Source organism: Aphanomyces astaci, assembly GCF_000520075.1.
Source record: "Aphanomyces astaci strain APO3 unplaced genomic scaffold supercont1.75, whole genome shotgun sequence".
NCBI lineage: Eukaryota > Oomycota > Saprolegniomycetes > Saprolegniales > Verrucalvaceae > Aphanomyces > Aphanomyces astaci.
In genome coordinates, this window is record NW_009798338.1 from 196,438 (window position 1) to 208,628 (window position 12,191).

Genomic DNA, 12,191 nt, shown 5'->3' on the forward strand with positions numbered 1-12,191 from the left:
CCTTTTATTCTACAGGACCTTTCCCCAAAAAACTAGCTAAGGTCGTCAGCCTTAGCTAGTTTTTAGATAGTTCACTTTTACATTTGCCTAACATTGGATCTACTCCTTTCTTGCTGTGTTCTTCTTGGCCAAGCCGAGAGTATCCGGCCCTGAAGTCCGAACCTCCGGACCTTCGTAACTTTTGTGCGTCTAACCCCTACGACCGTCACAAAAGACGGTTAAACGCAACAAGACTGTCGAGATTGGGTTTCGTTCCTGCGGAATTTGGCCTATGTCTTTGCTCATTATGCTGCGCCGACTGGAAGCAGCGAAATCGAACAATGTCAAGGACGGCCATGGCGACGATTCGTGGTTGAAGGCCAAAGAGTTCGGGAGAGATGAAGTTCTGACCTTGCCGCAGAAGAAGAAAGTTGGACGGAAGAGAGTTGCAAAGGAACTCAACTGGCACACTTGTGAAACTGAGCATTTCATGCTTCGTCTGTCTGAGCAACCAAGCGAACGAATTGACATATTGTTTTGCAACCAACCATTATAATTGCGATAATTTAATGACATTTTGAACACTTTGGGTATTTTACTGTTAATACAGAGCTCGATTTTTGAATGTAGTATTTTAAAATTATTTTACCTCTGTACAAAACAGAAGTGAATGCCCATCAACGCCAATGCCGTCCTTAATCGCCTCCAAGACCAGACCATTCGTGATCGGTCGTATCTCGAGGCTTCCTTCACCACCCATGGGGATAATATGAGCGTCTAATGAAAGCGATGAGGCCGCTGCGCACCCTATCATCGACAAGTTCATAACTGGTCTCGGTTCAGAGGGAATCCGCACGGTGACGAACTTCACTGTCACTGACTTTGAGACTCTTTGGTCCTTTGTGGACACTGCCATGCAATCAGCTTGGATGGAAGGGCGCAACCGTCGATCTCCAACGAGCCCGAAGGACGCCATGTTCAAGGCGCTGACCGTCCTCAAGCACTTCTCGTCATGGGAAAAGCACGCTGCGGACTATGGCTTCGAGGCACCAACGTTTGAGAAGCTGATCATGCGCGTGCTCTCGGAAATGAGTATCTATGTTGTGTGCAATCTCTAAAAGACAACACTGTAGGTGATTGAACCCATCTTCTACGGGCGTTTCATCACTCCAGTGACGATGGCGGAGCTCACCCAGTCAGGTTAGCGCTTTGCCCACTTTCTATACGCTCTCTATGCTGTCGACGTCAAGTTTCAACCTTCGAACCTTCCTGCCGGTCGCTTTGCCGAACAGAAGCACTACTTTAGTGGAAAACATCACTTGTACGGCTACAAGATCGAAACCGCTGTGTCGCCAGATGGCCGATGTGTTGCCATGTCTACTGCCGACGCTGGATCTGTGCACGACCTTACCATTATGAACTCTCGCCACCATGTGCACCTTTCCAACTTAGCCAAGTCGGCCTCCTAGTCCCTTCTGCCGGACCATGGAGAGCAGGATGCCCAGCATCGTGGCTCGTGGGCTTGCCTTGTTGACATGGGCTACAATGGAATCAGCAACTCATTGCGTAGCATCCACCCGAAGCGTCGTCCCGCCCATGGATCTCTTGATGCCAGCGACTTGGAACGATATGCAAACGTCTCCTCGGATCGGGTGATCGTGGAAAACTTCTTCATCCCAGTGTGCTCCCTCTGGCGCGTGTCCTGCGCCACGTAAACGTGGTCCGAGCGAAACTACTCTGCGATTGTACCTGCCAGAGAGTATCTATGATAGATATTCGGGTTTGGTTCAGATAATTGAATTAGTGTTGCACTGACTGTGAGAAAATCCCGTTAACAGATAATTCACACCTTTGACCCTCACTGTTCCGAGGTACTACTCCGTGCTTTATTACTACCTCCGATTGGAAAAAATTGATGGATTTACCGGTTACGTACAAATATTATTATATTATACAGGTATTCATATTTGCCTCCTAGACATCACGGATTCTGCCAGCACGGTGACAGGATTCGCCGTTGTGAAGAGTCCTCGTGGTGACCATACCAACCTCTTGGCCTCACCCCATCCCTTGAACAATGCCAATGTGCTCTCAAAAGCCATCTTTGGTTGGGCCAACGCTCTTCTTCGGAACAGCAACCAACGCCAACTCGGCCCTGACGACATGTGGCCTCTCCAGGACTCCAACAAGGCCGTCACCACCCTCCAACTACATCTTAGTAGAGGTATAGTTGTTTGTACAGTGTACCTGTTAGAGAGTATCTATGATGGACATTTGCGTTTGGTTAAGATAATTCACACATTTGAATTGTCCCACAAAGGCATATATTTTTTACTTTTCAGTTTTTGACAGAATATATGATCTTGATTAAAGCATGCTGGATTATGTTGACCTCTATTTTCATCAAACTATGCAAGATTATGATTAAGCCCGGGCCTGGATGCCACAAAAATGGCACAAAATGGCCGTTTTTCGAAGAAAAGTTTCCAAAATCGAAATATTCCATTTTTCGAGATTTTGTGCGCCTGGATGCCATCAAGGTTTAAAACTTTATGTCACATTTATCTTGAGAATCGGGTGTTTTATGGCATAAAATGTGGACCGATTTGGTCCAACTTTTTTATGGAGGTATGTGTTCACGTTGAAGTTTTGCACTTCACAGTCAATCGGAAATGAAATATTTCTTCCAAATTTCAGCTGGTATCCAGACAACTTTGTAGAAACTAGAATTGTGAATTCGCTATAAACTTCCGAAATTCGCGTGGTTTGTCGAATCAATATTGAATCAAGCCGGAGTTCTGATTGGTTGAATATACTTATCCTTTCTGCAAGAGCCAATCAAATCCACTCAAAAATGGATTAGCCAATAGCGTCGATTCGTAATTCGATTCGGCGGCGAGATTCGATTCGACGGGGTCTGGAAATATCCTGTAGTAAAAATTAACTAACTTTATACATATATTAATTAATAGTAGTACACACTAGCGAACCTTACAGTTTGTCAAAACCGATCAGGAATGATGCTCAATTTTCACTGTTGTTTCGTAAATATCTATGCACCGATACTACTAGTACGTAGTATCTGATTTCTACAGGACTTATCCGGTTATAAAGGTTTAGGTGGAGATTCTAGTACTACGTAGTACAGCAAAATTGCTTCCGGCAAATGATGTTGAGGTGGCTGGCTATTGGCAAGCTGGATGAGACTTCTCACATTGTAGCATTTGTTGTCACCTGCTGTTATTGTTGCATTCTCTCCCATCAAGGATACGTACAGTGCATTGCAGAGAACTCGGTCAGGGCAACTCTGCATGTGTATTTGAATATTTGTATGCATAGTGGCATATCATGCCAACCAATTTAGATAGAATCATGGAATTAATCAGTCTCAAGGACAATTTCTTGCCAATAAGGATTACGAATTGGCTTCACAGTTGGAGATATTGTTGGAGATAAGGAAAGTCCTTATTCTACTACTGTAATGCGTGACATGATGGTACAATGACTGTCATTCCTGCAGAATGCACTTCATTTGACCACACGATGGCAGAGCTTTACAGTTAGGAAAAGCTTGTGATGACCACCCATTACACTTGTCAACAAGCATGCATTTACAGATTGCAACCCATCGAATGTATGTCTTGTTGACAGAATTGTACTTTACTATTACTACCTCTGTCCGAGTTAGCTTCAAGTCCTGCAGCTTCCAAGGCAGCCGTGACATCGGAGTCCAGTGTCATGCTCTTAAGGTACGTCGACAGTTCGTCAGCCGTCCGAAGCTCATCCAACTCTGTCTCCATAGCACGTTCATACGCGACCGCGTCGATAGCGCTCAACTTGGCCGTGCCGTCGCGGTAGTCTTCCGTCGGGCAAATGAGGTTGCGAGGTAAGATGCCCAATCTTGCTTGTCGCTGCTTTCGCAAGTGCGGAATCTTGTACGTGTTGTCGCCGGCCACTCTGATTGTCTCCAGTAGACAAGATTGCAGCGTCATGAAGGTATGATCGAGCCGCTCGAACGGATAGTCCTTGAATGCTTTCGCCACATTGGCCACCAAGTCATCGATGGTGCGCGCGGACTCACGATGTTGTAGGGACTGCAGTGCCGCGAAGAAGCCCAAGTCCAAGACGTTGAGGTCAGGCGAGTTTGCCGGCTGTGGGGCAAGTTGAAACGACCACCCTTGTACCGCATATTGACGGAAACTCTCCTGTAGCTTGGCGTCGGACGTGGTTACGTGTGCCCGGGCGTTGTCATGCTGAAGCATGATGGTTCGTCCACGACTGGGCCATTTTTGGACCAACGCTGCCAGCACTTTCCCCAGCAGGTACGCACGGTAGACATCCTTTGTGACGCTGATGACCTTGGTTTCAATCGTGCCAGCTTCTCGGTTGACGCTTGAGCGGAGAGCCGCGGCTTGCTTGACGAAGGGCCACGTTCCGATTTTGCCGTCCCACCAAACACCGGTGTCCTCGTTGAGCCGAGGCCGTGCCACCGCCGTCAAGAACATAACCTTCGTAATGAATCGCTTGCTCTTGCACTTGCGCTCCGGTGGCTTCTCGCCTGGGACGAGATAGAACTTGCGATTTACTAAGGTCAAATAGAACCATTTTTCGTCGAGGTGAACGTAGTCCAGCATTTCGCACATATCTTGTCCGGGCGCCATAAAATTGAGCTCAAATTTCAGTCGGCAGTATTTGTTGACGTCGGTAAGCATAGGACGGATAGCATTTGAGTGCGCACGGAACACACCACGCTTGAGATACCGATGCAATGTGCCGTAACTGATTCCTACGATACGAGTTTAGATTGGGGGTGACGGAACATCTTTTGTAACCGGTTTTGGCGGAGATGGATCGCAATGATGTACGCTCTCGCAGTGGATGGAACCTGCAAGAGCTTTTCTCGCGCCTGGGAAGCCGTGTACTTTATCTTCCGGCCAACGCGAACTTTCTTTCGGTTAGCTACACACACTTGCATGTTTCCAGACGCTATGCCCTGTGCCTTTGCTCGAGCTATGCTGCGACGAACGGACGACACGTGGCAACCATACTTTGTCGCAAGGTCGTTGCCGAAGCCTCTCGGTAATCGGCCAACCACACCGTCTTGACACTTGAGCAAGACTTCACGCAGGATGGCCTCACGCACCATATTGATCAGGTCAAGCCTGCCCTGTGTCATTCTGAAGTGAGCTGTCAAAATTCCCACCATGTAAGAGTGTTTGTATATTTGAAAGCTGGTTTTATATTGGAATTTGTATTAAATCTTCTGACCTCCATAACAAGGCTTGGAAACATCAAATTTCAACCCTGAAAATCCCTAAACTGCTGTCCGTTTCGCGCTCTTTTCGACAGACCATTTGCAGCGCAGAAATTCAATTCGACGATGGACGAAAACCGTGCCTCAAGTCTCATACAAATTTAATGATGTGTCATGTAAACCCTCCTCACAGTCGCGCAACTGTTTTGGATCGGAGGGAGTAAGAGTGAAGCAGCTGCAGACCTCCGACCCCTTTGGCCCACGCCAAGGAGCATAAACTCCGGCCTCTCCGCACGTGACCAGTCCCGTCATGTACGGAGGACGCACCAACCGTGACATGTCAGACAACGGGGGGTGACGGCATCCCGGTGGTTACTCGATCCATCCGGTCTCTTCCCCGGTATGTCGTACGGAAGTACCAATTGGTAGGGACCCGCTAAGAGGGGTGTCCGACGAGTTTAGTCCCGGACATAAGACGGTGTAAAAATAGGTGGTTACCATCACTGAGTCTAACCGCCAGCCTCTTGCTGTACTATGGGCACCTGATTCCGGTGACAGTGCGTGGAGTTGTTGGGAAGCAGTCAGAACACCCTGTTCTGTCATGAACATCACCACTGCCCTGAAGCCTCAGGTAGCAGCATTGGCTGCAGCTAGTAGGATGTTTTTGTGCCTTTTAGAGGTTTTTTCTCAGATAGTAGATAGCCAGCCATATCCACGGTACATCATTAGGATGCTGTGTCCTGATTGGCTAGCCATTAGCTAGTCCGTCTAGCCTTTAGAGCCAGTTGTTCTCATTGGTAGCTAAGCTAATTCACTTTCCGTTTCACCCGCAACCACCCAGTGTTCCCCCTGGCTTTTGCACCTTTCCACTCAAACTACCTCGACGAGGTCGTATGGGCGACTTTACCCAAACACGATGAACTTGACATGTGAAAAAAACCGCTGGCCCAAAATTCACTCCGAACTTACCCTTTTACAGTACTACATACTGTAGTAGGGGCTGTTCGGGTGAAAAACTTAGACGAAACAACCAGAACTGAACGCGATTTCATTGGTGGATCGAGAAGTTAGAAACCGAGACGCAACCGGAATCCGGATGTGTCGTGGTTGAATTTCGTCTGGGTTTTGCGATATCGAACAGAGACTCCCCTTTGTTGGGCAGCATGGGCCAACCACGACGCATGCGGATTCCGGATACAAGGCACTCGCAATTGAATTCACGGGATGAGTCGAAAAGCGAGTCAACGCGGAGATGAACCTGTGGTGGACCACCTTGGGACCCCAGAAAGTAGAGCACAACAGCCACCTTTATTTCGTATGAGTGGGATTTGGTGTAATTGTCGAGACTGCATTGCGCCATTTCCACCCGCAGTACTCACATAGCTCGACAAAGGACTCTTGATTACAACGTAAATTGTCCATAAATCATCGGTAGTACACTGGATCGACTAAGAATGCTTGGAAATCAATATCTGCCACGGTCAGCAAATTGTACTTCTGCGTGCGGGTCACAGATGACATGGCCATGCACACAGCTGCCGCAGCAATGCTTCCAGCCAAAGCAGCATAAACATCTCGACGGCCACATGTACCCCCATCAGAACGGCTGCCACACACAACAGTGCCACACTGTAAACAGCCACACACACCACCCGGAGGACAGCCACACAGGCCACCAAGAGGACATCCACACACGCCACTCAGAGAACAGCCATACACCACCAGAAGGACAGCCACACATCACCCCGAGGACAGGTACGAGCTCGACTGTTGCCACAATGTTGGTAGCCACACAGCACACGGAATGCAGCCACACGCACCGTTGCCACCGCCAACTGGACAGCCACACGCACCACCACTAACCATGACAAAAGCACGAATAAACCAGAACTCTTCCCTGGACACGAAATGGTCAACCGTACAATGACACCGCAAAAAAAATCCGGTTATGATTTCGTCCTGGTTGAATTTTTTGTCTCGGTATTTTCCCCGAACAGGCTCTTACAAGTACAATTGAACGTCCTTCTGCACGTGAGATGATACATGGTGCACCCACTGGTCTAATTGGGCACTCAAGTCACAATGCCGTCGCAGTTTGGCCTTGAGGGCCTCGTTCTGTTCCAGCACTGCTTGCAGAGTCCTTCTGGTCGTTGACACATTTCCGCCCCGAAGCCGATGGAGCGACGCGACATGTTGGTTGGTTTTCAAGCGTCGCAGGACGTCCGTCAGGTCCCGCGCATGGGCATGAAGCGCGTCGACTTCTTCGAGCTCGCGCTGTCGGTAGAGGCGTTGGCGGAGGCGGTTGTACATTCGTTTGCGGGACTTTGGTGGCAACTGGCTTAAGTCCTCGTCGATGGCGGGCTTGGCTGAGGGGGGATGTGCCAGCGACTTAGACGACTTGAGGATGGGCATGTTTGTTGGAAGTTGAACATGTCGGCAACTCGCCGAGTCGTCGTGGGCTTGAGGAGTGTGGGTCTGCAGCCATGGCGTGTCGCGTTGCGATTCATGCTGTAGCCACGAAGCCCATTGTGCTACGTCATGTATGAAGGCCGCGTACTGTGCCGACCGGTTCGTCAGTGCTTGTTGGTGCAACATCGAGTCCATGACTCGACCCTTCGACTGCGAGGATGGGGTACAGCTAACCGACTTGAGCTGTTGTCGGAGCTGCAGCCTCGTTGCCTCGAGCTGGTCGATGTGGGCTCGCAACGAGTGACGCTGGTGGAGCTCATGGCGTCGGAGGCGTTGCTGGCGTTCACGGTTGTATCTTCGCTTGGTCGACGACGCCAATGTCTTGGACGTTTCAGGTTCGTGTTTGACTTCCTTTGCACATGTGTCGTCGGGCGGTGCCGAGCTGGTTTTGTGTTTGCAAAGACCCTGCTGGACTGTTGTTGTTTGTTTGTCGGGGGAACAACAGCACATTACCATCGGGTTTTTCGTTTCGTCGATTGGGGATGCGACGATATCGCTTAGAATGAACCGCAGCTTCTTGGACAAAGGAGGTAGAACTAGCCGCCTGGAAGCACGAGTGGGTTGGGCGTTGTCGTCGTACGGGGCTGCATCATCATTATCAATGTGGTGATGCGCCCGCCAGCGGAGCCCATCGTGTTCTATTTTGGGCCAAGGATCTCGGTAGGTGGTATCGTCATCGTCAGGCGCTGCCAGAATGAAACTAAGTCGTGCCTTGCAGTTTCCCGTCGGCATGTATAGTATAGTAGTATTGTGTGTTCCTTCAACAATTGCACAGTGCCAGACAAGTCACTCATCAGAATTTTCATTACTTACTGTTAACCTTTAATTTGGACTTTACGAGTACGTTTCCTCGATACAACACGTTCAAGTGCTTCTTTACAGTGGATCCGTGGATTTGTCATGATGTACATACGAACATTTTTGACAAAGTGTGACAGCTGTTTCCGAGTAGTCAGTCAAATTACGCCTTCCACCTCGATCTCGACGACCAAGAAGCGAGGGCGTTTCTACATACACTTGGCCGACCACTACGAACGACCCTTGATCCTTCATGCGCAGTGCTGAAGCTGTACATATTGGGTGACTCCATGCAATGATAGTAAGTAACTGTATTTATTGAGCGAGGCTGAGTGACATAATGCTCAGAAAGTCGAGCAGTACTGTACCACTTGCATCGGATTGTTTCTAAACTCCCACTGTCGTACCGTCTAGTAATTCGAGTCGGACGGCGATGTGCCGTATCCGAATCCGTATAAACAGTCCTGAGACACTTCAGTCTTGTTTCGCTCCGGACATACCGATACCGTACTGAAGTACTGTATAAGACTAGTGTTTACAGGCAGTACTTAATGGATACAGTACTTGTGTTCACCCTCAAATATATTAAGTATATACAGTAAAACTACCAATCGATGCCGGTACAGGTTAACAATATTCAAAGAATTTGTATTCCTGCTATATTAATATTGCGATGTATACAAACATAAAGATGATACATACACAAAGGTACGGTGAATGATCCAATGAAAATTGCATCCTACAGTTATCATCGAGATATGGAATGAATGATTCTTCAATCGCGCGACTATTTGTCAGGACGCCGAGACTTCATACCCACACGTTCTCTACTGATTGCTATGTATGCTTGTAGTTTTATGTATTCGATCCTGTATGAAGAAATGCAAGAAGTGAACTTACTAGGACTGACTTGGTAAGATATCGCATCGAAATCCCGGACGACATCGATATCGCGAACAGTCCTATTTTGGCAAATTGGTGACCGCCATGGAAGGCCGACCAAATCTATTGGCTATGATAATATTCACACCTTGATGGCTGGAATGAATTTTCACACCTCAATCATATTCAAGTCAACATTTTTGACGCAGAGGAAGGCGCAGTAGTTGGTAAATTGAGAAGTGAATTGATAGCGTTATAGCAATCTAACGCTACGGCTAAGCTAAGCAGGACCAGCCATCTTGGGCTGGTAAAGATAAAGGGCCGTGGGTGATCCGAAGCAAAGGGGCGGCGACCCTTTGCTGTTTCCTTGGCACGTAGTGGTGTCGTCGGGTGCTCGTGGGTTTGGGTCAGACTTTGCCTTCAACCTGTGTGGCGTGGCACAGCTACGTGGATCCGATATTTTAACCAGAACTGTGACACCCTCCCACACTCAAGCGAGAGTTTGGGAAAATGCGAATCAACTGGCGCGTATTTGATGGCTGTTGGTCGTTGGCAACTGGCGATCATCAACTTCACCCATCATGGGTAGTATTCTTGAATTTGACAGCATGAGGATGAGGACCAATGGAAGAAGGCCAAAGAAGTCGTGAACTTAACGGGTGATGGCTCAAACAGCGATGAGTACTTCTTCCCGGGGAGCCAACGGCTCCGGAGGGCAGTGAAGGTCCGCTGCTTGATCTGTTCATGAAGAATGAAGAGCATCGGATCAATGCGGAGCATCCGGCAGCTGCCAACTTAGTTCAGACGGCGCTGCGCACGGTGGGTCCCATGGCAGTGAGGGACCTGCTGCGAAATGAGATCGTGGCCTTGTAAAAGCGCCACTGAAAGGAAGACATGCGGCTCCAGCGAGAGATGGAGCAGGTGGCAGAGGAGTCAATGGCTGAGTCGATAGCCGAGGCCGAAGCACAGGCAGCTGAATCTGCCAAAGCCAACCGGGGAAGACAAACACGGGAGCGACACTCGCGGTGGTACAGGTGGAAGGGCCGCCGGTCGTGCAAGCGGCGCCGAACATCAAGATCAAGGATGAATGCGTTGGGCAAATGGCGGTCGAGAATGGACCACTCGGGATCCATGAAGTGCGGTTGGAGGATGTCCGCACCCTGAAGCTGCACGAACAGGCCAAACGTGGCCGTGGCAGTGACTCGTAAGAAGGGGCAGCAGCAGCAGTATACCGAGGCAGAGGTTGAGTAGTGGAAGGCGTAGCATACAAGGCGGTAGGAGGCGTAGTGTAGGTGGTGGCAGCAGCAGCAACTTGGCGTCGACGGAATTCGGAGTCACCGGTGCCTTGATCCGAGGGGATTAGATTGCGGCGAGAGGCGATATTTAGGGTGTGGAGAATAGTGACTTTGATGGTAGTAAACGTGCATTCAGAGCCATCCTCGCGCGCCTTGAATTGAAGCTGGCAAACGGCATCCCACACGTCTTTGTTGGCGGCAAAGGCGTTAGAGTAGAAGAGAGTTCGAAAGAGCTCAAACGTTTTCACATGACCTTCGCAAGCCGTGAGAGCGTCGGCGTTCGCAGGGAGGATAGCCGTTTCGATCAAATTGCTCTGATCGTCAAGAGTAGTGAAGAGTGTCTCGGCACTGATGTCCTCACTCTACTTGAGTTTAGTGAGACTCGCAATCAGGATCATGGGATCGCAGGTGCCGGCTTCATGGCGCGCCATTAGAGCGGCCCAGGGAGAGAAGGGAGAGGCGTGGGAACCGATGACTTGTTGGAGGATAGGCGTGAGGGAGTTGAAAAGAAATGCCTTAGCTTGGACGCGTAAGGCGGCGAGAAACTCCGCGATATACTCGTCCAGAAACTTGCGCGTGAAGTCTTGTTCGAGGGGTTTCACCGTTTCAAGGCGCTGTTCCAAGGCGTCACCAGCATAACCGTCGGTGGAGTACTTCGCATCATTGCGTATCTTGTCAACCTGGAGTTTGGCCTGGCTGATGGTGTAGGCGTCGGTTTCAATGCGCGTGGGGCAGTAGGTCTCGTTGGTGTAGAGGGAGAAGAAGCCTGCGGTCACGGCCGCTTCTTCAAATGTGGTGCGCCACGCAGCATAGAATTTGTAGGCGTCGTCAAGGAGAATGCCGGAGTAGGCGATAATGGTCGAAGCAGGAAGGCTCATAACCTGTCACGAAGCAAGAAACAGGAGGTAGGCGAGGGTGATAGGCGTGTAGCAACTTTGCGCAGAGTATCCAAGACAAACCAAGTGTGCGGGACAGGGGAAAACGAAAAGTGAGGTTCAGTCGTTTACAAACTATCTAGCGTCGTTCCTATTGGCTAAAACTCAGCCAAAGGGAAACACTGACTTGTGAGAATCAGCGCTCTTTTCCTTGTGTTAGAGCCGTGATTGGGTGAGCAATCACTAGGGTAGGGTTGCGACATGAAGAATATGGAGAACACGCAGGTATAAAGCAGCCACTGTCTCGGCCTGTCAGAGTTGATAGACTAGGCGATAGAGTTTGGGAGAAATAGGCGAGGACAAAGGTGTGAACACAGGCGAGGGAAAAGCACCACTTGACACTTTCGAATCCATTTGATCAAATTTACAGCTGTTAAGCTTGTTTAAACTACCCTCTACAAAATGTAGTAGTAGTAAACGTTATTAATACTAGGTAGTTGCGGCATAGGCGGCGAATGCCTCCAAGATATTCTTGATATGGCACAGCGGGCATGGTCACTGGGGTAGTAGTCTCAGTGGTTGTGGTGGCTGGCGCAGCATTGTTAGTGAGTCACTGCATACCTCACCCGCCAAATTAAG

At 49.3% G+C, this 12,191-nt stretch overlaps 3 protein-coding genes across 3 annotated transcripts; 1 reads left to right on the plus strand and 2 right to left on the minus strand.

Annotated features, from left to right (window-relative positions):
* Positions 1–908: 908 nt before the first annotated feature.
* Positions 909–1,694, plus strand: H257_15788 (hypothetical protein; the record flags this gene model as incomplete). The annotated part of the gene is made up of 3 exons (XM_009843992.1): positions 909–1,055; positions 1,185–1,412; positions 1,449–1,694. 3 exons carry the CDS (start codon positions 909–911, stop codon positions 1,692–1,694), a joined length of 621 nt encoding a protein of 206 aa, XP_009842294.1.
* Positions 1,695–3,487: 1,793 nt separating this feature from the next.
* Positions 3,488–5,155, minus strand: H257_15789 (hypothetical protein; the record flags this gene model as incomplete). The annotated part of the gene is made up of 3 exons (XM_009843993.1): positions 3,488–3,531; positions 3,653–4,758; positions 4,812–5,155. 3 exons carry the CDS (start codon positions 5,153–5,155, stop codon positions 3,488–3,490), a joined length of 1,494 nt encoding a protein of 497 aa, XP_009842295.1.
* Positions 5,156–7,234: 2,079 nt separating this feature from the next.
* On the minus strand, positions 7,235–8,434 carry H257_15790 (hypothetical protein; the record flags this gene model as incomplete). Its single annotated transcript, XM_009843994.1, has 1 exon — positions 7,235–8,434. The coding sequence occupies one exon, from the start codon at positions 8,432–8,434 to the stop codon at positions 7,235–7,237; it is 1,200 nt and encodes a 399-aa protein (XP_009842296.1).
* Positions 8,435–12,191: the final 3,757 nt, after the last annotated feature.